This window comes from Acomys minous (assembly GCF_964271855.1).
Source record: "Acomys minous genome assembly, chromosome: 12".
NCBI classification, from domain to species: Eukaryota; Metazoa; Chordata; class Mammalia; order Rodentia; family Muridae; genus Acomys; species Acomys minous.
This window is the reverse complement of record NC_140493.1, coordinates 24,463,771-24,486,718: the sequence shown is the minus strand read 5'-3', so window position 1 is coordinate 24,486,718 and position 22,948 is coordinate 24,463,771. Positions and strand designations below refer to the sequence as shown.

The 22,948-nt window shown below is 50.0% G+C and overlaps 1 protein-coding gene across 2 annotated transcripts; it reads right to left on the bottom strand.

The window, feature by feature from the left end:
• Positions 1-807: 807 nt before the first annotated feature.
• TXN2 (thioredoxin 2) lies at positions 808-12,574 on the bottom strand. Of its 2 annotated transcripts, XM_084748655.1 has the most exons (5): positions 12,418-12,574; positions 11,064-11,326; positions 7,899-8,022; positions 1,459-1,577; positions 808-1,000 (listed from the first exon to the last, which is right to left on the bottom strand). In XM_084748655.1, the coding sequence occupies exons 2-4, from the start codon at positions 11,324-11,326 to the stop codon at positions 1,464-1,466; spliced, it is 501 nt and encodes a 166-aa protein (XP_084604781.1). In that variant the 5' UTR covers positions 12,418-12,574; the 3' UTR covers positions 808-1,000; positions 1,459-1,463. The 2 variants fall into 2 exon arrangements, with proteins under 2 accessions (XP_084604781.1, XP_084604780.1); XM_084748654.1 differs by having other exon boundaries at positions 808-1,577; positions 12,418-12,571.
• Between the last annotated feature and the right edge of the window lie 10,374 nt (positions 12,575-22,948).

Below are 22,948 nucleotides of genomic sequence, written 5' to 3'. Positions count from 1 at the left end.
GCTCCTATGAACAAAGACACTGAGCAGGCCTGGTACTTAGGAGGAGGTGCTCTGATCAACAGCCGTCATCCATTTACCTTGCTGTGGTCTCAGCAGAACAGTCACCGGGCCAGTTTTCCTCTCCTGGACCTAAGGTCTTTTCCGACATCTGTCCTCTGCCGCACTTTGCTTCAGCAGTAACAGAAGTTTGTCCCCAGTCACATCCCTTGGTCTCAGCAAGCTCTAATGAATAACATCTGCCACTGTGAACAATGCACACACCAAAGGACACTGCAAACTCAGCTCAGAGGGTGCCAGGACCTTCTGTCATCAAGTACGAGAGACTTGCCGAAAACAGGCAGCAAGTGTGAGTGGCCTGTAGCCCCAGGAGGGTGAGAGGCTGAGCGGTTTTTTTTGGCTGTGCAGCCCGGCACTCTTCTTAGCCAAGGGTGCTGGAGAGGGAACAGGATGGGTGGAGGGTCTGGTCCCAAGGACTCGAGCTTCCTGTGGGCATACATGGGAAGAAGTGCCACCCAGCCAGGAGAGGTTGGAAGCCAGTCCAGGAAGAAGGTCCCAGAAGGGTGAGAGGAATCAGTGGTCAGGGTCCAGGTTCCTGAGACAACCACTTTTGGTCAAACCCCACCCGCATTCCTTGCGCCCATGTCTGCATACTGGGAAACAGCACCATACCCTCTCGGCCTTTAGAGGGAGGGCACAGGAGCCATGATGGATAGGAACACAAGTCACAAGAGGAGTTGGGGACAGTGATGGGCACGGGAACACCCCTGTCTATCCAAAGTGCTTGGCTTATCACAGAACAGAGGCCAGTGGCAGTGCAGACCTGGTTTTTATTGGTTTGACTTGTTCACAGCTCCTCCTCCTGCTCAGGGAACCAGAACCAAGGCCCAGCTAACCCAGGGAGGGGACAAGGGAGCGAAGGGACAGCCACAGGGTGTGGGGCGGGCTCTGTTCTTCACAGCAAGAGGTAGAAGGGTCACATAAAGTTCTTTATTACAGACCTACAAAAGATGAGAGAATCAGATATTACTCTCACGTGTTCAGCTTCCGGTTTCCTGTTCAAACAGAGGCAGGAGAGGAAAACGCCAGAGGCAAATTCGTGGGGCTGGGGGGGGGGGTGGGTGGGCTCGGTGAGAGGACTATGTGGATGGAGACTGGGCTATCACCTACACAGTCAGGCTACAGGCTCTTCCAGCATCTAGGGGGGATAGTGACAGGCCTTAGACGGAGCACACAGTAGGAGGTACACAGGATACCCCAACACCAGTGGCAGCATTGCTCCTTGGCTCTGGAAAGTGCTGGTGGCTTCTAGGTTTGGAGGTCTGTGGCCAAAGGCCAGACCCACAGGGACAAAAACCGGAGGGGGCAGGGCAGGAAGGAAGACAGCTGAGGGGTGGGAGTTCTACTAGGCTCCTCCCCACACAGGCTCCCAGCAGGCGAGGGCAGCCAGGGCTCTTCCCTGCTTGTCAGCCAATCAACTTCTTCAGGAAGGCTTCCAGCTGGTCTTCATCCTTGATGCCGACAAACTTGTCCACCACGTCCCCGTTCTTGATGGCCAGCACAGTGGGCACGGCTGACACCTGGGTGAGGGAACCACAATCCAAGTCACTCGGAGGTGAATCTATCTCACGCGCCTTCCCCAAGCTTCAGTGGAGAAGGCCAAAACCATAGGAGGTGCTGAAGAAAAGGGGGGTCTTCGCTGGGCGCAGGGCCTGGAGGCTCACCCACTGGAGCGTCTTCCGTTGCAAGCTCCTAGCAGGACCCACCCCCCGAACCACATGACCGACTCCCTGGCCCAGCGGTTTGGCTGGAGTGATGGGATGAAAATGGCCAGTGTACACTCTGCATGCCAGCCTGCTTCCTGAGCCTCGCAGCGTTTCTCTGTATACCGGGCATGGCATGGTTTACCTTGAACATTTGCGTAGAGCTCAGAGTCCCAAAGGAAAATCAGTGGTCTGGGAAGTGAGCTCCAGGGCTGGCTGACCCAACCTCACTCCTATCCTGAGTGAACCTGGTGACCCTTTTATTACAGGGGGAGACACTAACAATGCTTTTAGTTGGGTACAGGAATGTCAAGTGACACACTCTTAAGACAGCACAGGGCACACGGCACGCGGTGGGTGTGGTTAAGCTTGACCACTTTGGTGGGCCACAGTTAACGATGATCAGGACCAGGAATTCACAGCTTCTTCCTGCGACAGTCATGTGATCTGAGGATTATTAGGGCTGGCAGCAGAAGGCAAAGTGGCATTCTTGCTCCATGAGGCACTGCTACCACAGCTCTGGAGACTCATCTATATTACATGAAACTCAGATGAGGCTGGCCGGCCTGGCATGGTGTATTACCCAAGGCTTGGTATTTGCTGGCATAAGAAAACCCATAGAAGCATAGTAATGGATGATAAAGCAGGACTTAGCTCATGTATAAGTTAATCACAAAGCAACAAGAGAAATGAATGTATAGAAACCCACTAGGTCTTCACATAGCCTCCCTACTGGCTCTGTCCTTGGCATAGGTGGTGGCATTAACAGCCCAGCAGCAGGCTTGCACTGTCTCCAAGAAAAGGCAGGGACCAACAAAACAGGCTCCGTGAAGCCCCATCGGGTGTGTTCCTGCCTCCCTCTAGTGGCCGGTACAGGAGCTGCAGCACCCGAAGGCTGGCAATTCAACTGAGGGACCAAGCTCAACCACCAGCTTTCGGTTGGCTGAAGCATTCTTTCTGTTGGTGAACATTCCGTCCCTTTAAAGTAAAGACTCCATTTTTAAGATGTGGTCTAGGGTTGAGGGTGTGGCTCAGTGGCTGAGTACTTGCCTAGTAGGCATGAGGCCTGAGTTCCATTTCAGAACCAAAAAAAACAAACCAAGGAGCTTCCCTTCATCCTGGTGCACTAAGCTTGCCTATCCTCTCCCCCTCTGAGAGGATGGAGTTTCTCTGCTGTGAAGCTCTGGGGTGTTTGCAAGCCTCTGTGCATGCTGGGACACACAAAGACCAGGCTGCTGTCCATAACGATAGAAGTCTGGTCACTGCTGATCAAAGGCTTTCTCATAAGTCTGAGCAACACACATGTAAACAAGCATGCACAGAGCTGCAGGCTCATAGAACACTGTAATTTTTAAAAAAGATTTACTTATTAATTATATGTACAGTGTTCTGCCTGCACGCCAGAGCCGGAAAAGAACACCAGATCTCATTGTAGTTGGTTGTGAGCCATCACGTGGTTGCTGGGAACTGAACTCAGGACCTTTGGAAAAGCAGCCAGTCTTAACCTCTGAGCCATCTCTCCAGTTCCAGAACACTGTTTTTAGTGGGGCACCTGGGCTGTGACAGGAGGCCAAGGCTCTTGCTGCTCCTTAATCAGAGAGGCTTAGCACTTAGAACAAGGCCATCAACGTTAATGCACGGGCCTTGATCATGGTCTTAGGAAGATGGGGCAAGTGTTGGCTTCCTTCTCACCTCCAGCAAGACAGCAGGAACCAAAGGCTGAGGAAAGGACACTCTCACACATGCTGCCTGCCCCGCCCCCGGAAGCCACCTGGGGATGCTCGTCTGGCCTCTCCCAAATGCCCTGTGACATCTCTTGTCTCACCCTGCTAGCAACGCTGTTATGGAACCATCAAAGGACAGCACAGCTGATACCACAGGAAGCTGGTGACCTCTGCAGCTAACTGAGGACCACACAGTGGGTACAGGATGTCTCTAAGTGTCAGGGAAGGTCCTGGGTGCTTACACATGCAAGCTTATATGATGCTGTCCCTAGGTTGGTCCACTTTGTTCCTCACACAGGTGCTGTCACTGAGTGACATCCTAATCCTCCTACAGCATCATTTTAGATAATGAGACGGCTGATGCTCAAAGCGCCTATTTCAAGAGGACTCAGAAGGTTAAGCAGGGATAAGAAACAAGAAACAAGGTCTGCCCGGCTTTGCTTCTGCCGGAGTAAAGGATGGGAGCCAGAGAACGCAGACCGCAGTAGGGTAAAGGCGACTCAGAGAAGTATTCAATGGCTTCATGCTTTAAGTGAGAAATGCCAAAATGTCTTGTAAAAGTGAATACAACCAGAACCAGAGAGACCCTGTCTAGAAAACAAACAAACAAACAAAAAAGTGAATACAACATAGAAAAAACATTACTGCTGGGTGTGTAGTTTTTAATCCCAGCACTTGGGAGGCAGAGGCAGGCAGGTCTCTGAGTTCAAAGCCAGCCTGGTTTACAGAGTGAGTTCCAGGACAGCTAGAGCTACACAAAGAAAACACTGTGGTTGACAAATCAAAGCCAAAAAGAGAAACCATTACTGAACAAATAAAACGGGCTGGAGCCAGGTGTGGTGGTGCACACCTTTAATCCCAGCGCTCGGGAGGCAGAGGTAGGTGGATCGCTGTGAGTCCGAGGCCAGCCTGGTCTACAAAGTGAGTCCAGGACAGCCAAGGCTACACAGAGAAACCTTGTCTTGAAAAACGGGAACAAAACAAACAAAACAGGGCTGGAAAGATGGCTTAGTGGATAAAGGGACTTGCCACTGAGCTTGACGACATAAGCCCGATCCACTGGACCCAACCTGTCTAAGGGAGAGAACAGAGTCCCGTATGTTATCCTAAAAACATTTAGATATGGGGTTAGGGAGATGTCTCCGACGCCACGTGACTAAGAAGGCAGAGCCTGGATCCCAACACCCATGGAAATGCTGTGTGGCTATGGGACTGCCTGAACTCCCAGAACTCCAAACACCCCTGCAGCAAGCAGGCCAGCTGGTCAGAGTGAGCTCTGCGCTCAGTGCAGAGAAGCTGCCTCAATGAATACAGTGAAGAGCAGGCAAGGAAGACACCCACAGCAACCTTAAGCCTGTGCTTGCACAGGCGCTTACCACACACAGCTGCGTGAACACATAGACACTTAGGAACGATGAAATTAAGTTCTTCCTGGAACTTAGGGTCCTAATCTGCTTTGTACTTCCTCCCCTTCAGGAAGAAACCCAGGGCTCTTGGATATGTGCTCTGGGCACGTGCTTTACCACTGACCCATACCCTCAGTCCCAAGGTCTGTTCTTGGAGAAGGCCATAAACGCCAGGTGGTGTGGAGGCCTACCTGTAATTCAGCCGCAGGGGAACAGAGATGGGGCTCCTTACAGCAATGTGGCTAGCAAGCTCTGGGTTTAAGAGGTCTTGTCTAGCTGGGCATAGTGGCACACGCCTTTAATCCCAGTACTCCAGAGGCAGAGGCAGGAGGATTTCTGTGGGTTCGAGGCTAGCCTGGTCTACAAAGGGAGCCTAGGACAGCCAAGGCTACACACAGAAACCCTGCCTAAAAAAAAAAAAAAGACGCACCACAAACTGTCTACACTCAAGCCTGTGCAGGAGCTATGGCCCTGGCAACTCCAGCCATCCATAGGACATGGGACCCCTGTTGGTGGAAGTCGGCTTTGCATCTTATTAGTTCCCAGGCCTGGGCACAGTGCTGAGGCTGTCGTGGTGGTATGTGAAGGTCCCGAGAGGCAGCCTGGAGACCTTAGGCTAACCCATGCCCTGTGTGGTTCCTGCCTTGAGTTTCTACCAGAAGGCCACACGTTCACACTTGAGCCGGCTGGGACCCCGGGTGTGCAATGGGTAAGCTGGGGGAAAGTCAGGGGTGTCTCTAAGGTTGAAGGCCCCCTCTGACTGAGTGATTGGTAGGAGGGCTTTAAAAACTGACTTCCTGGGCATGGTGGCACACGCCTTTAAGCCCAGCACTCAAGGGCAGAGGCAGGCAGATCGCTGTGAGTTCAAGGCCAGCTTGGTCCACTAAGCTAGTCTAGGACAGCCAGGGCTACAGAGACCCTGTCTCGAAAAACCAAGCCAACCAACCAACCAACAAACCAGTGGCTCCCTCCACCCATGGCCTGGAGTGACCTGGTTATGAAGTCTCAAGGATAGCCTTGCATCAGAGCAGTTCACAGTGGCCCTGCCTTCCCAGCATTCATTTCCTCTCCTCTGCCCCAGGCTCCCTTTGACTAACCACCCTGTGCTCTGTCCAGCTCAAAGGATGTGTGAGGGATCTCATACCGTTCACCCGTTTCCCCGCCATGCTCTGGTCTGGATGGGTAACTGCCCTTCAGCTGCTTTCATGGAGGTAGGCCTGGTTAACTAAGCCTGTGTGTCTGAACTCCTTACCTCCCTCAGCCTCTTACATCCAGAGGGAGGGAGAGGTTCACCCTGGCCTTGGAATTTCAAGAATTCCAGAGACGTGGATTTTGTTTTGTTTTGTTTTGTTTTGCTTTGCTTTTTGAGACAGGGTCTCTCTGTGTAGCCTTGACTATTCTGGACTTGCTTTGTAGACCAGGCTGGCCTCGAACCCACAGTGATCGGCCTGCCTCCACCTCCCAAGTGCTGGGATTAAAGGCATGTGCCACCACTGCCCGGTGAGATGTGGGTTTTCGAAAGAATGTTTTTGTTTTGTTTGTTTGTTTTTCCTGTTATCTGTCCCAGGCTGGCCCAGTGGTCAGCCTGCTGGGCTTACAGGCATGTACCATCCTGCCTGGCTTGCACAAATCCTTCTGAGTTTTAAATATCAGCACCTGGTTTCCCCTTTTTAAAAAACACACTGACAGCCAGACTAAACATGATTGTGACCCACAGCTGAGCACCCCCAAGCAGCCAGGTGCGACTTTAGCTCTGTGACAGTGTCACTGTTGGCAGTTTCCCTAGGACTCCCTGCTCCAGTCTGGTCTGTCCTCACAGCCACTGGCCTCCCAACCCAGCCAGCTGGCCTCATAGGGCCTCTCTCCTTCCTTAACTGTGGTGGGCGGTTCAGGGCCCATAGGAGATTCCACCCCCCTCCCCTCAACCCCCCACGGTCTGTGGCCAGCCTAGGGCCTCTCTTTGCCCTGCCCAGCTTTCCTGAGACATGCGCACTTCACTCACTGCTCCATCCAGGTCTCTGTTCTCACGTTACCTCCTCAGAGAACTGTCCTCTGACAGACATGATGGTGCACTTGTAAACACTGCCCTTGGAAGGTGGCAGAGGATCAGAAAGGTAAGGTCACTCTCATGTGGTGACACCAAGGCCAATGGCCTGAACTTTGTTAAGACTCTCCCTCAAAAGGCCAAATCAAAGAACAAAACAAAAAGAAAAACAAAAGAAGCCGCCCCACTCTCACTTCCATCTCTCCACGGCACCCATCAGAGTTTGGACATTTACACAGACGTCACTGGCTGTGTGTCCCCAAGCCAAAACTTTCAACTCTGAAATGCTCTGGTACCAAAGTGTTTATTGGTGACTGCCAAGGCCGCTGGACTGGGAGGCCGTATTTGAAAGCAGTAAGTGGACCGCAGCCCTCGAGCCAAACTCTGCTTGTTACCTACATCTGTATACAGAGCGACTGGAACATGCCCTTGCCTTTAGTGTGTCCTGTGGCTAGGGACTTCAGGGACAGTTGAGCTGCTGGAGCAGTCACTGCCCTGCAAAGCCTCAGGTGTTTACTGCCTGCTTCTGCTTCTTCTTTTTTTTTCTGAGACAAGTTTTCTCTTGTAGTCCTGGCTGTTCTGGTCACATAATCCACTTCCTAAGGGTGCTAGGGGATCCACAGAGCCGCATGTACAGCCCTGAGTCTCAAGAGCTCTAGAACAGCACCAGACACGTGCCAGGAACATGTCCTTTTACATCACTCAACAGTTTAGTATTTAAGAAATTAATGTAAATCCATGAAAGCAACCCTGTTTATTATAGGATATGAACAAGCAAATAATTTGATTCTTTATGAGCCCTGGTACGTCTTCCACAGTCCAGTGGATGCTCACATTCAGGAGTAGGTGGTCAACACAGGCTGGACTCTATGGATGTTGTAAATGAGGATACAGAGTTGGTGGTCCCCACAATGTTCCCTCCTTGGCGTCCCCGACCCCTAGACAACTCCCTGCGATCACATACCTCATACTCAATGGCAAGGTCTGTGTGGTCGTCAATGTCCACTTTGGCCATCACCACCTTCCCATGCTGTTTGGCCACCATCTTCTCTAACCTCGGACCTAGGATCTTGCAGGGGCCACACCACCTCGGAAGGCGAGAAGGGACACAGTCAATCCTGAGGCTGCTTGCTCTTCCATCTGTCTCCCCAGAGCCTCCCTGGACCCCACACGAACTCTGAAGGTTGAAGTACAGGGAGGGAAACCCAGGAGCACCTGCAAAGGCCAGTCTTTGTGCTGGAACCTTCCCAGAGTCTGGCAGACCTTTCAGAGAAGGCATCCCCTAAAGGAACCAAGGCCTGTGGCGTTCTTGCAGATGACAGGACGGTAAGGTGCACAGGCTGGCAATGTGGTATGGAATTCCTGAGCTTGGGAGAGGGGTCTCTGGGCATGGCCGTGGGGGATTATTTTGATGAGCTACGGTTCTGAATTAGATGAAAAGGAGAAAGTGAGTATGGAAGGCAAGGCTGCTTGCTGCTGGACCTGACAACCCAGTTTGTCCTGGGAGCTTCCTCCATGGTAGGAAAGAATCCGGTCCAGAAGGCTGACCTCTGAGCAAGCATGTATGCCATGGTACAAGCAAGCATGTATGCACATACATAATAAATAAATGTTAAGAGAAAAAGGAGCAGGGAGTTGAGCTCAAACAGTCACCCCTCTTTGCTCCTTCACTATGGATACGATGTGACCAGCTGCCCCATGCCCCGCCACCATGACTTCTCTACAATGATGGACCTGGGACTGTGAGAAGCGACTGTGACAGGAGGGAAAAGGAACGGGAATTTGAGCCGAGCCTGAGCTACATAGTGAAGCCTGGTCTTGACAGAACAAGCAGAGCCAGGATCCCCTCAAGGTTGCTAAAAGCATCTTTCTTTCTTTCTTTCTTTCTTTCCTTTTCTGGAGGAAGGGTAGTGGTGGTCGTTTAAGAAAGCGACTCACTATGTAACCCTTGCTGAATTGGAGCCTCAAATCAGAGATCCATTTGTCTCTGCCTCCTGAGTGCCGGGATTAAAGGTGTGTGCCACTACTATCCCTGTAAACAAAGGTAAATTTTTTTTTTTTTTTAATTTCATGTGCATTGGTGTGAGGGTCAAATTGTGTGGAATTGGAGTTCCAGACAGTTGTGAGCTGCCATATGGGTGCTGGGAATTAAACCCAGGTCCTCTGGAAAAGCAACTAGTGCTCCTAACTGCTGAGCCATCTCTCCAGCCATTAGGATTGGTTTTTTTGTTTTGTTTTGTTTTGCTCTGCTTTTTTTCCAGATAGGGTTTCTCTGTGTAGCCTTGGCTGTCCTGGACTCTCTTTGTAGCCCTGGCTGGCCTCAAATTCACAGAGATCTGCCTTCCTCTGCCTCGCTGAGTGTTGGAATTACAGCTGTGCACCTTCACAGCTTGGGATTGACTTTTTTAAAAAAGAAATATTTATTTATTATTATATATACAATGCTCTGCCTGCAAATACACCTGAAGTCCAGAAGAGGGCATCAGATCACATTATAGATGGTTGTGAGCCACCTTTGGAAGAGCAGGCAGTGTACACTTAACCGCTGAGCCATCTCTCCAGCCTGCGATTGACTTTTTTTAGACAAAGTTTCTCTGTGTGACCCTTTTGCTCCAGGACCCTATGGTTTCTTTCTTTCTTTGTTTCTTTCTTTCTTTCTTTTTTTTAAAGGTTTATTCTATTTATATGAGTACACTGTCTTCATGCACACAAGAGGGCACCAGATCATACTACAGATGTCTGTGAGCCACCATGTGGTTGCTGGGAATTGAACTCAGGACCTCTGGAAGAGCAGCAAGTACTCTTAACCACTGAGCCATCTCTCCAGCCCTTCCTTTTGTTTTTTTTTAAAAAAAGATTTATTTATTTATTTATTATTATGTATACAGTGCTCTGTCTGCATATACCCCTGCAGGCCAGAAGAGGGTGTCAGGACACATTATAGATAGTTGTGAGCCACCATGTGGTTGCTGGGAATTGAACTCAGGACCTCTGGAAGAACAGTCAGTGTTCTTAACCGCTGAGCCATCTCTCCAGCCCCTGTATAATTTCTCATTCTGTGTCAACTGCTGAGGATCACATTGCATCAGACAGGAGTGATTCCTCCTTGGCTGGGGTGAGGGGTCTCTCCTAGGTGGATGTTGTGCTACCATCTCTGTATACGGTACCACAGATGTGCCTGGCACCAAATGAGTAAACCTGAACCATTCAATCAACTAACCACCTTGCAGGAGGAAAAAACAGGATGAACTCAGTGACCATGCCTTTCAGAAGTCTTCCACCACGCCAGGAAGGCAGAGCAATTGCCTCCCACAGCGCCCCGGCCAGCGCCTCCTGCTCCATCCTCTTCTGTGAGCTGGCACATGCCAGCGCCTCTTCTCTCCAGGAGGTGGAGGCAGGAGAAGGCAAGCTCAAGTCTGACCGAGACGCCACAGTGAGACCCCATCTCAACCCCTCACCCCCACCCTCAAAACCTCCATTCGGGAATTCCGGTCAATGATTAAACCTACATACCTAAAATGCCAGCCTGCTAAGCCTTATCTCGGGTGACAAGGCCACATACTGGCCTGTCCAAGGCAAGTCGGTGAGTCAGAGAAAGGACCAAGAAGAAAACAAACAAACAAACAAACAAACAAAAAAACCCCTGTGAGTCTTGTCTACAAAACCTTCTAAGGTCAGTCAGGCTCTTGGCTTTTTGGTTGAATCAGGAGTAAAGGTCTGGAAATGAAGGCTAGATTAAAACCCAGGCGTTTCTCTATCTTTAAAACACACTCCCACAGTACTGAGAGGATGCGCCCTCCCACCTGCCCCAGAAACACTGGGTACTCTGATGGGCGCTGATAATGCTTCGCCAGCCCTCCCCACAGTCAGCGGGTGAGACGTTAAAATAAAGTGATTGTTACTCCACACGGGAGAAGGCTGGGCTTCTCAGGCAGTGAGATCCACAGGCACGATGGGGCACTCACCCTGGCCTGCCGTGAAGACCGTGCTTCTCAGGGGCAGCTTACTGGCTCTCAAAAGTCTTCGCAATGAGTTTATGTATGAGAAGCACCGACCATGGTTGTGAGCCATGATGGGCATCCGATAAATGCTTGTTCAAGTAAGACCCCCCAATTTCCCCAGCACTCACTGCGCATGGAAGTCCACAACAACTGGCGTCTCACTGTTGACAACTCTGTCTTGAAAGTCAGGTCCATCCTGGACGTTAAAGGTTGTTGAACAGACTCTGGTGGTGTGTACCGTCCGGGCTGGGCTGGGCGTTCCTGTCAGACCACCAGCACTATACTGAGGGGTCTGCAGAGTTCTAGAGGCGAGGGAAGCCCACGCTCCCTGAGGGGGCTTCCTGGAGATGACTGAGGTCAGGAACCTCCTCAGGAGAAGCCGCTGAGCCATCTGTGAGAGAAAGAGGCAGGAAGAGCTGGAGCATACTACAGGAAGTCAACACACTAGGAAAACAAAGTATTTTGGAATACTGAAGTGTTGGGAACATGCAGAGCTGGAAGCAAAAATGCATGGAAATACTGTAATATATGATTTTTGAGGGCCTGGTGTGGTGGAACGCACTTGGCATTCCTTCACTTGGGAGGCTGAGGCAGGTGGATATTAGTCAAAGTCAGTCTGGGCTGTACAACAAAACCCTGGCTCTAAAACCTCCACACAACCAAAAAGATTATCTAGAGCGAGGAATGAGAGTCACAGAAAAGATGTAAGTTAGAAGGACAGAAAAACTGGGTTGACAACCAAAACAAAATCAAGACTTAGCCGTAATTACGTAAGGCTGATGGAAGGAAGTCCAACGCTCAAGTGAATTACACCACTGGTTCTCCCTGATCAACTACGGAGAAACTGCTATAATACCGTGTACATCAGGGCCAACAGGTCGCTTAAGTGACATGTCCAATGTAACCCAGTTTTTAAAGGACAGTTAATTGGAACCCAAGGCCTTCTGTAAAAATCTTTACTTATCAATCGCTTTAAAAAGTGTTTTTAGCCAGGCGTGGTGACGCACGCCTTTAATCCCAGCACTTGGGAGGCAGAGGCAGGCATAACACCGTGAGTTCGAGGGCAGCCTGGTCTGCAAAGCGAGTTCAGGACAGCCAAGGATACACAGAGAAACCCTGTCTGGAAAACAAAACAAAACAAAAAAAGTTTTTATGGGAAATTAAGGAGGGAAAGGGGAGTAATCTGGTACCCTCTTCTGCAAAATAAGTACTTTTTAAAAAAAGTATGAGCAAAAAAGACTCCCTACTGCGGTAGGAGGAACTGAAAGGCATAGGAACCAGACATCGGGTACTAAAGGGAAACGGAGGCATGTGTACGAAGGGAAGCCCAAAGGTAGGACACGTGGGGGGCAGGGAGGACCCGGAGCACAGGGCGTGAGGCTCCAAGGCCAGGTCTCCCCTCTCGGGGCTTCCACCTGCTGGTCGCCAGCCTGCACAGGAGCGGCTGTCACCGCGGCTTGTCCCACCCCGCGGGGTTCCTACCTCCCGGCAGCACAAGTGGAGGGATGCAGAACCCAGCCGGCCTGCCCGTCAAGGGCACTCCTGTTGTCACTTCCTCAGTAGCGGGTCTAGCGTCATTTCCGGGAAAGACTACTTGGACTGCGTTTCTCCGCAACTTAGGGGTAGTGGGGGGGTGGAAACCTCTCGGTATTTTCCACCAATGAGGATTACAGAAAAACGTATGGCCGCGGGGGCGGGGGAGGAGCGACCGGAAAGGATGAGATTCTGGAGGAGAGACCGGAAGAGGCTTGGGACCAGTGAAAGAGGGCACTTTGAGGGAGGAGGGCGTAGAGGGAGGAGTGGCTTTAGAACAAAACTCCCGCTGTGTTGCGCTTGGCACGGCTCACCCTCGGATCTGGGCTCGGAAAGAGCTTGGAGGGCTGTGCTCACCTTAACACCGAGGAAATTCTGTTCCACAGAAGCTTAGTGCTTAAAGGAAAAGATTCCTGGGCTGGGGTTGGTAGAGTGCTTGCTAGCACACACAAACCTGGGTTCTCAGTACCAGGCAAATACAGTGTGATGCCATACACGTAATCCTAGAACCCTAGAAGCAGAGGCTGAGGGCGCAGAGTTCAACGTCATCCTTGACCATATAGGGAATTAAGGGGTAATTTTGTGGTACTTGGCTCTTGTCTGCCCAACTTAACATAACTTCTTAGGGTTGCCCAAGTCGCTGCCCCTAAGGGCTGGTGGTACTTCTAAGCCCTTCAAGCTTTTCTTTCTTTCTTTCTTAAACAATTTGTTTATTTATTATGTATACAATGCACATCAGATCACATTATAGATGGTTTTGAGCCACCATGTGCTTGCAGGGAATGGAACTCAGGACCTCTGGAAGAGCAGTCGGTGCTCTTAACCACTGAGCCACCTCTCCAGCCCCTCTTCAAGCTTTTCTTATTGGAATTGTTTGGCAAGCAGGTCTTAGGGCAACATATCATCTGTGAAGCTTGGGCCTGGGGCTTTCCCTCCATTCCCGCTGGCACCAGCAGCTGAGGTGTAAGGACTTTGTTTATGCACATTGTAACTTGTATTCCAGCCCCTTGCCGTCTGGGAACACCTCTTGCCCACTTTTCCTTCCACACCTTAGCTTACTTTGACCTTTGTTTCTCAGTACATAGAACACCCGCCCATCTTATGTTCTCTGAATAGTATTGCTTCCTTCTCACTGGTGCTTGCTTTGTAATCCTTTGTTACAGAGTCTCTTCCACCAGGACTGTGCTTTCTGGGTGTAGGGACGTGTGGTCACTCATCTGCATGTGCTCAGGACCAACCTGGTCCAGCGCCCAGCCCGGAGAGACGCTTACTAAATTGAGGGTCTTGGCACATCCCAGCAAGTGGTTTCTGTCAGAGGGGTTATGTGATGTGTCCAAGCAGAAGCAGGCAAATTGGCAGGCTTCCACCTGCCATCCCTTTCAACCCACTGTCCTAATAGTTAGTGGTCCGCTGAGTGTCTTTGTGTTCTGCATCTGCATTTGTTGCAGGGAGGCTTTCCCAGAGCTCTTCATTTGAGAAAACCGCTACCAGGGACAAGATGCTGCATTGTCTCGGGACCCCTTTTTTGTCTCCTCCAGTGGAGGGAGGTCCTCTCTTCACAACTGTCAGTCACCATTCTCCAGGCTTTGTTTTGTTGTCTGTTCCTTTCCTTTCCCTCTTTTCTCCCCCCCTCTCTCTCCCTCCTCTGTCTTCTTACCCCCTTCTTCCTCCCTCTCTTTCAACCTCTATTCTCTCATCATCTCCTCTACCTCCTCCCTCTTTTTTTTAATTTTCTTTGTTAGGTAGAGTCTCCTTTATCCCAGGCTAGGTTTTATATGGTGCTGGGATCAAACTGAGCAAGCACTTTGCCAATTGAGCTGCACCCCTAGCCCAGTGTCTCTTTATTGTTCACTCTATCATGAGCCCTGCAGTGGGCAGGGGGCGGGGGTGGGGGGGGGAAGGAAGGGGTTGTCTCTGCAAGCACCACACGGGCTAGCACAGTGATGATCCGTGATCTGCTCGAAGGAAGCAAGAAGACAGTGCAGTTCAACATGACTCAGTAGTTGGTGTTGGTTCAAACTTTGAGAGTCTGACACTGGTTAGTTTATTTTAGGCATATTTAAGCACAAAACAATTTGGAAAAAGGTTCCTGGTGATAAATTGTGCCCTCGTTCCCATGTGCACAATAAAGCTTAAGACATGACTGTGTCAGTCTGGAGAGAGAGCTCAGTGGTTAAGAGCACGGGCTGCTGAGTTCAATTCCCAGCAACCACATGGTGGCTCACAACCATCTGTAATGTGATCTGATGCCCTCTTCTGCCTGCAGGTGTACACATAGGCAGAACACTGTATATATAATAAATAAATAAATAAATCTTTTTTAAAAAGGTGGGGGGGGGGCTGAAGAGATGCCTCAGAGGTTAAGAGCACTGTCTGTTCTTTCAAAGGTCCTGAGTTCAATTCCCAGCAACCACATGATGGCTCACAACCATCTATAATATGATCTGGGCCCTCTTCTGGTATGCGGGCAGAGTACTGTATAAATAATAAATCTTTAAAAAAAAAAGAGACATGACTATGTCGAAATTCTTTGTAAAATACATGCCGTATCTTCCATAAAGATGACTTCTATAGAGCCGGGCATGGTGGCGCAGGCCTTTAATCCCAACACTCAGGAGGCAGAGGCAGCTGCATCTCTGTGAGTTCGAGGCCAGTCTGGTCTACAAAGAGAGTCCAGGACAGCCAGGACTACAAGAGAAACCCTGTCTCAAACAAAACAAAACAAAACAAGATGGATTCTATAGATTGGCTACATGTGATGTCTTAAGGGTGTGTGTGGGGAGCATCTGGTGTAGTCTCAGTCACACAGACAGCACAGAGGTCACCAGGCTATTAGCCACCTTCACTCCCAACCACCTCCACTCCCAGCCTTCTAGGTGGAAAACAGGTTCTACATATGTCCCCTTGAAGAGACAACCCTGCATGTTTAACATTCCCGGGTTCCCTTAGTATTTCTCAGGGAGCGCAAGATCCCTGTGGCTCCCACCCTGCAGGTGTGTTTCTGTTACTTGCCCCAGCCCCTGACATTACAGGAGGTGCCCAGTGACTGGGAGGTGCAGCAATGACCCGAACTGAGTTCTAACTTTAAATCCATTTTCCTCACCACATTCCATGGCCCCGTTGTACCCTTCCAAAACCACTGTCATGCTCTCATCTGGGTCATCTCAGCCACATCCTGTTCCTTTTTGTCCTCTGTCCAGTTGGCAGGCCCCAGTGCTGCGCAGGGCTTTTCCTCTAGGGCAGAGTGAGGGAAACAAATGTACTTGCCCTAGCCAGCCGCTGCCATGTCAGCCTTCCACTTAGTAAAGTGTCTTGCCCACTGAAGGCAGATCAGGTCAGATCTGGGCAGAGTGGCTTCTCTACCTTGGCTGACTGCTTGTCTTAGCCCCTGTCCTCATCCAGGATGACAATCCACAGTGGGATACCCAGATCCCTGGGCTCCTGAGGTCAGCCTGCCTTGTTGCAGCTGTTGCTGATAATGCCAGGCACCATCTGGCGAGGGTGCTCTTGCCCCACCTACTTTCATATCTGCTTTTCTCTGTCTCCAGCACTTTCTCTTCCCCAGCCCCCTACCCATCCTAGTCAGCATTTTCAGAGCCGTTTCTTGAGAGCCAATTTCCTCGCTTGATCTGCATTCTGAATTCTGTAGCAGGACCAGTTCTGTTTATGTCTATTCCATAGTCACCCCACCTATGCTAGTCCAGGCCTCTCATCTGAGAAAGGGGAACAATGTGATTTCCACAAAGAGATGCTGTGAGTTGGCAGGGCAGTGAATGCCTTTAACCCCAGCACTCAGGAGGCAGAGGCAGGTGGATCTCTGAGTTCGAGGCCAGCCTGGTCTACAGAGTCAGTTCCAGGACAGCCAGGGCAACACAGAGAAACCCTGTCATAAATCTACCTCCTCCCTCCTGAGTGACAGGATTAAAGCCACTCTATGAAACAGGAACAGTTGAAGCCACAGCCTTTATCTCAGAGGAAGACACTGAGGCACATGGGAGTCAAGAAGCTTGTTGGAGAACAGGGGGTGGCATCTTAATGGGGCTGTATCGCCCCCAGAAGAATCTGCTTAGGCTCTAGTGTGCTGCCTTCTCTCCCAGGTCCCAGAATCCTGCCAGCCAGCACAGGCCATCTGAGGCCAAGCCAGGGAGGGTGCTGTTGCTTAGCCCGATGCACAGTGCTCTTGGCAGCATGCCCTGAGCAAGCCTTCCACACGATGGTGCTGTGGTACTCACAGTTTCCTCTTGGAGAAACTGGCAGTGCAGGGCACAGGCTCCCTAAACCCTGCAGGGCTGGACTGCGGAGAACAGGGTTGCAGGACAGTTGCAGTTTAGCAACTGGGACATTGGAGGATATTGCTGTATGAAGGAGGCACCTTGAGAAAGAAAAACAAGCAAACAAAACTGTAGGGTGGCAGGACACATCTACAGAGGTGCCCTCCTAGAAGACATTTTGTTGTTGTTGTTGTTGTTATTTTGTTTGTTTGTTGTTTTTCAAGACAGGGTTTCTCTGTGTAGACTTGGCTGTCCTGGACTGACTTTGTTTTTTGAGACGGGGGTCTCACTATGTAATTTTTGCTGGCCTGGAACTCTCTCTGTAGACAAGGCTGGCCTTGAACTCACAGAGACCCATTTGCCTCTGCCTGAGTGAAGGAATCAAAGTGCCTCTCCTGGCTTAGTTCCCGTCTTGATGGCATCTCTGACGTTGCTAGCTCTATTGCAGAACAATCTAAGTCAGGTCCATGCCAGTTGTGACTCACGTACTGTCCTGTTTCCAGTTATTGCACAACGTCCCCTCTAGTGCCATGCCTGATGGAGGTGGCCCGGGCACCAGGCTCCATCCGGGTCCAGGCTGCTTGTGTGTTACTGCAGGTCAGGGCTGGTGGCTGGGAGTCTGCAGAGCAAGGCGAACCTGCAGCTGTGAGGAGAGGAGGGGGCAGGCTTCTTCCTCTTTGCCAGATCTTGCCTAGCATGGTCCTCCTTAACTGGTCCTTCAGCAGGAGGCGGCTGTAGGCAGAGAAGGGCTATCCTGGAGAGTGGGAGCCGCTTCCAGCCAGCCAGGGTTCATCTCAGGCCAGCCCAGCAAGCTTCGTGACGCCGGCCCTTCTCTGTAGCAGTGCTGCTGTTCTATATTACAGAAGGGCTGGGTCTTCAGAGCGAAGAACGGTGAGCAGCAGTCTGTGGTCCTCACCCCAGGCTTCCTGTCCAGGCACATTACCCAATTTAATATTTTTGTTTTGTTTTGCTCGAGATGGGGGCAAGGGGGGAGGGTTGCTCCATAGTCCTGGCTGACCTTGAACCTCCAGTAATCCTTCTGCCTCTGTCTCCCAAGTATTGAGATTAAAGATTGTGAACCATACTGTTATGAGTCAAAATGTACATGTTTTTGGAGCCAGAGGCTTGCCAAATGGGGCCTAAACCATAGGGTGAGAACCGCGGCACTCGGGAGAGTCAAGTGAGCCAGGAGCCTGTTTCCAGTGTAGCTCACTTATAGGGCTGCTGTGGAGCCGACTGGCAGCTCAGCAGATGCATCACTCTTGTTCCTGTGGGCCTCTCTCTCCATGGAGCTTCCTCACAGGGTGCCACTGGGTGCCTAGGCAGCAGGAGCGGCCAACCTCCAAAAGCTGTGCCGGGTAACTGAGGCATCAGTGTTCCTACCTCTCTCCTTTGGTCTACCACAATACAGTGAGAGGTTGTTGGCACATCCCTATGGTGGCTAGATTTTGGACCATCTTTAATCTGCTGTGGTGCCTTAGACCAAGGGCTTCTGGGTACTTCTTCCAGGACGCTTGTTTAGAACTCAGCGCAGCAGGTGGTAACAGGTCATAGCATGTATTTTGGTTGTTGTTTTGTTTCAGAACTGCAAGGCCAGATGGTAACACTGCACACCGAATGCTCTGGCATATTCACCATCATCTTTTCCTGAGGGTTTTTTTTTTTGCATCCAGTTATTTCCTGTTGATTTGAACCAACTCGATAGACTAGGTTAGCAATGATAGCATCTTAGAGAGAAATGAAGAAGCAGGTGACAGACTTTTGGAAGATTTTTCAATGAGATCAAGTTGGGCTTCTGCAGAAGAGCCAACAAACAGCCTTATTTATGCAGCCCAGAGGAAGGAGCGAGACAGAATCGCCTGTTGTTCCTTTCTTCCTTGCTGAAGTACATCTGTTGCACGCTATTTTTTTTATTTCGGGTTGATGGATTGGCCGTATGATGCACTTACGCTGCAGCATCGCCTACTTGCCCATCAGCTTCGCTCTGTAGCAGATTTACATTCCGTCTGGGATGCCAGATTGAAGCAAGTGCTTTTTTAAAGCCTGCAGTCTGACAGAGATCTTTATCCAGTCAGCATTTCCCCCATATTTTAAAAATAAGCATCTGCAATGCAAAGATGTGGTCGATGGCTTATTTGTGAGAGAAGAGTCCAGTTTGGCTTGGTGGCTGATGTTCTAATTGGCTGCAGAGCTGTGGATGCTGAGACAGAAGCCTGTCGAGGGCGATGTTCTAGTCCAGGGGTCTCCCTTCCCCATTCAGATTCACCTATCATGCCTTTGTGGATGAGGGGGTTCATTTGGTACCTACTGTGTAATCAGTATCACTCAACTGTCCCTTCAACCCCCATGGGAACCTTATGTCTTCTTGAGATTGAGAATTCCTTTTTTTTTTTTTTTTTTTTTAGACAGGGTTTCTCTGGGTAGCCTTGGCTGTTCTGGACTCACTTTGTAGACCAGGCTGGCCTCGAACTCACAGTGATCTGCCTGCCTCTGCCTCCTGAGTGCTGGGATTAAAGGCGTGCACCATCACGCCCAGTTTAAGATTGAGAATTCTTGAGCTGGCAAAATGGGTCTGTGGATAAAGGTGCCTGCTGCTAAGTCTGATGATCCGAGTTCAGTATCTGGGGCTCAGCGGGTAGGAAAGGAGAACCGACTCCCTCAGGTTGTCCTGATCTCCATACATCCGGTGTGGTATGTGTGCTCATCACACAAAATAGATAGATACAATGTAAACAGTCAAACAAACAAAAAACTCCATGGAAGTTGGTGAGGAAAAAAAAAAGAAATTAAATAAAAGAAAACAGACAAACATAAAAACACAGCACCACAACAAAAGAAAAAAAGAATTGTCACCCAGTGTTCGCTTTAAAGAAGCCAGGTGGGGACGGCAATGAGTAGGCAACCATGAGAGTTAAGCATCACTGTCAATGTCATTGTCTTTAGACTCATCATTGAAACATACCTGTTGATGAAGGAGTTTCCAGAAAGGAAGAGGGGAGACCTGCCAGAATGTGGGTGGCAGCATCCATGACTGGGTGCCCAAAAGGAATAAGAAAGGAGAAAGTGAGCTGAGACCCAACATTTAGTTCTCTCTCTGATTCTTAACTGGGGGTGCAGTGTGACCAGCAGCCTCACTCTTGGGGCCATGCCTCCACATCTCCACCTCGACGGACTGAACCCTCAAACTGTGAGCTTTCTAGCCCTTTCAGCTAGAAAGATGGCAGTTAACAGCACTGGCTGCTCTTCCAGAGGGCCCAAGTTTAAGTCCCAGCACTCAGGTGGCAGCTTATATGTCTGCTCTAGCTGCAGCGGATGTGATGGCCGCTTCTGGCTGTTACAGCACCGGGCACAGGAGTGGTATACAGACACATGCAGGCAAAGCACCCCCACTCCTCAAACCAAGCCGAACCAACACAAACAAAACCAAGTTTCCCCTTACATTGCTTTTGTCACAGGCACAGGCAGAGTGACTGACACAGCTGCCGTTCTTGAGTGGATTGCCACTGTCTAGAGGTTATCTTCCGTGGGGTGCATTTCCCCAGGGACCCCACCATTGTCCTCCTGTGTGGCTGTACTCAGCCTTGGACCCTCTCCGTAGAGTGAGGACAGTCATCTCTACTGCATGCTGTCGTGGTGAGCATGGAATCTGTATGGAGCGTGAATTAGTCATCAGATGCTGTGTAACAACTTGCCATCCGTTACAGCCTGTCTGTGAGCAGGAATCTGTGGTCGCTTATCTGGGTGGTTTTAGCTCGGGCCTCTCATCGGGCTATGTTGGGGTGGAGCAGTGGTTGTGGCAATGATTTATGCTAAATGCCTCCTAATGGTCTAAGGCACTGGAACGTCATTCTCACCTTGAGGTCACTTGGGGTTGAGGAGTGCAGTCCCACTACGTTCTCAGCCCATTTGTGTAACCTGTTTTTATAAGAACAATGTAATAACATAACTTGCCTTGGGTTTCCCATGTAATCAATCTTTACAAGCTAACCTAATGCACAGCAGTGACCTACAGTACTCTTCCATGCCCCTGGTCCAGCAAATACAGGGAGAAAGCAGTCTTCTATAAATACTCTGCGGGACGTGGTGGCGCACGCCTGTAATCCCAGCACTCTAGGAGGCAGAGGCAGGTGGATTCCTGTGAGTTGGAGGCCAGCCTGGTCTACAGAGTTGAGTTCCAGGACATCCAAGGCTACACAGAGAAACCCTGTTTCAAAAAACCCAAAAACAAAACAAACAAATGAAAAGTTTTCTGTAAAGTGTCCCTTTCCTTCCCCATTGAAAAGCTTTCACTGGTGTTCAATAAGAGAGCATAAAGCCCTTCCTTAAAGACGGATACTCAGGGCTGGAGAGATGGCTCAGAGGTTAAGAGCACTGGCTGCTCTTCTGAAGGTCCTGAGCTCAGTTCCCAGCATCCACGGGGTGGCTCACAACCATCTATAATGACATCTGGTGCCCTCTTCTGGCATGCAGGCAGAATAAAAAAATAAATAAATCTTTAAAAAAACAAAAACAAACAAACAAATAAAAAACCCACAGACACTCAGATACACTGAGAGACAGACACAGGGCCAGATTCACATGACGGCCTTCAGACAGGCACTGATTCTGACTCCTACAGCAGACAGGATGGAAGACACAGGGTACATGGAGCAGAGAAGTTCAAATTGATCTCATTCTTGAGTAAATGACACTGAGGGGTTTCTTTTCAACACAAGGTTTCTCTGTGTAGCCTTGGCTGCCCTGGGCTCACTCTGTAGACCAGGCTGGCCTCCAACGCACAGCGATCCACCTGCCTCTGCCTCCTGGGTGCTGGGATTACAGGCTTGCGCCCCCACTGCCTAGTGGTTTCCTTTCTTAATGTGACATCAGTGCATTTTTGGTGACTTAAGTTAATTACTGATGTAGGTGTTACAGTTACCTCGTTTGCCTAGGGTAGGGTCACCTGTGGTTCCAGGAAGGTCTCAGGTCTGTGCCACACGGTTTCTTGTGTCTGTAGTTTTGCTGTGGAGTATTCATCAGAGAAGACTGCTCAAACGTGGGTTTAAGCATCAGAAAGTCTATAAGCTGGCCACTGACTACACTGGGTGTTCAGGATCTCAGTGTAGCCTGGCGAGCCTTTCTCAAGGTGAGCTTTTAAGCACAAAAACCATGTTCTGGGTTGACACACTTGAGTTAACAAGAACAGTTAGCCAGAGGTGGAACTACAGTAGCTAAGAAGCAAGGTTAGTATATTTTGAGACTTTCCCTGAACTACGGACTTTGAAGGATTAGGCCTTTGTTTTCATTTTGGCCAATGGTACTTACTGTCTACAGGCTGAGTTTTACAGGCTAAATGGTACTTCCATCATGGAGTTAGTTGTGCTAAGGCCTGGGCCCCTGGTAAAAGTCTGAGGTAGGTGCCATATTGTTCAGGATGGCCTCAAACTCACAAGTAACTGAGGTTGGCCTTGAACTGCTGACCTTCCTCCTGTCAATTCCAAAATGCTGGGATCATAGGACTGTGACACTATACCTGATTTATGTGGGCTTTTTTTTCTTTCTTTCTTTGTTTTTGTTAATCATCTAATGTGTTCTGAGTTGGCTTCAAGCTCGCTACATGGCTTGCCTTTCTGATCCTCCTGCTTCTGCCTCCTGAGAGTGTTGTGATTGCAGGTGTGCCACCATGCTGGATTACCACGAACCCAGGACTTTGTGTGTTTTAGGCATGCATCCTATTAATTGATCCACATCCCCAGGCCACAGTTTCACTTTTTGGCCAGCTGGTTTCTAGTTAGACTAAAGGGTCACCCCCACTTTTATCAGACAGAAGGAATTTGGTGCTGTCCAAGGCATTGGAGAGCAGCTGGGGATGTGTGTGACTCTCCCACATTAGGAGTTTTATCTTCCACCAAATGGCCATGTTGTGCTGTCTCAGTCAGTTTAGAGACTCCACGTGAGGAGCTCATTAACCACTCACTTCCTTGAGCCAGGGCATCTGTGTTTGTTTTGTTTCGAGACAGTATCTTGTTATGTAGCCTGTTGGTCTGGACCTCCTTTTATAGACCACCTGCTTCTCCTTGTGCCTCCCAAGGGCTGAGATTAAAGATGTGTTTTGTAAGCCTGTAATGCCAGCACTTGGGAAGCAGAGGCAGGTGGATGTCTATGAGTTTAAAGCCAGCCTCGTTTACAAAGCAAGTCCAGAACAACCACGATAACACACAAAGAAACCC

What these genes read in the sequence shown, in the direction of transcription:
- TXN2 (XM_084748655.1), bottom strand. Translation starts at nt 11,326, where the DNA reads ATGGCTCAGCGGCTTCTCCTGAGGAGGTTCCTGACCTCAGTCATCTCC. An exon ending in GTTGTGGACTTCCATGCGCA is followed by an intron (nt 8,023 to 11,063) that starts GTGAGTGCTGGG and finishes TCGCCTTCCGAG; the next exon opens with GTGGTGTGGCCCCTGCAAGA. An exon ending in ACCTTGCCATTGAGTATGAG is followed by an intron (nt 1,578 to 7,898) that starts GTATGTGATCGC and finishes TCCCTCACCCAG; the next exon opens with GTGTCAGCCGTGCCCACTGT.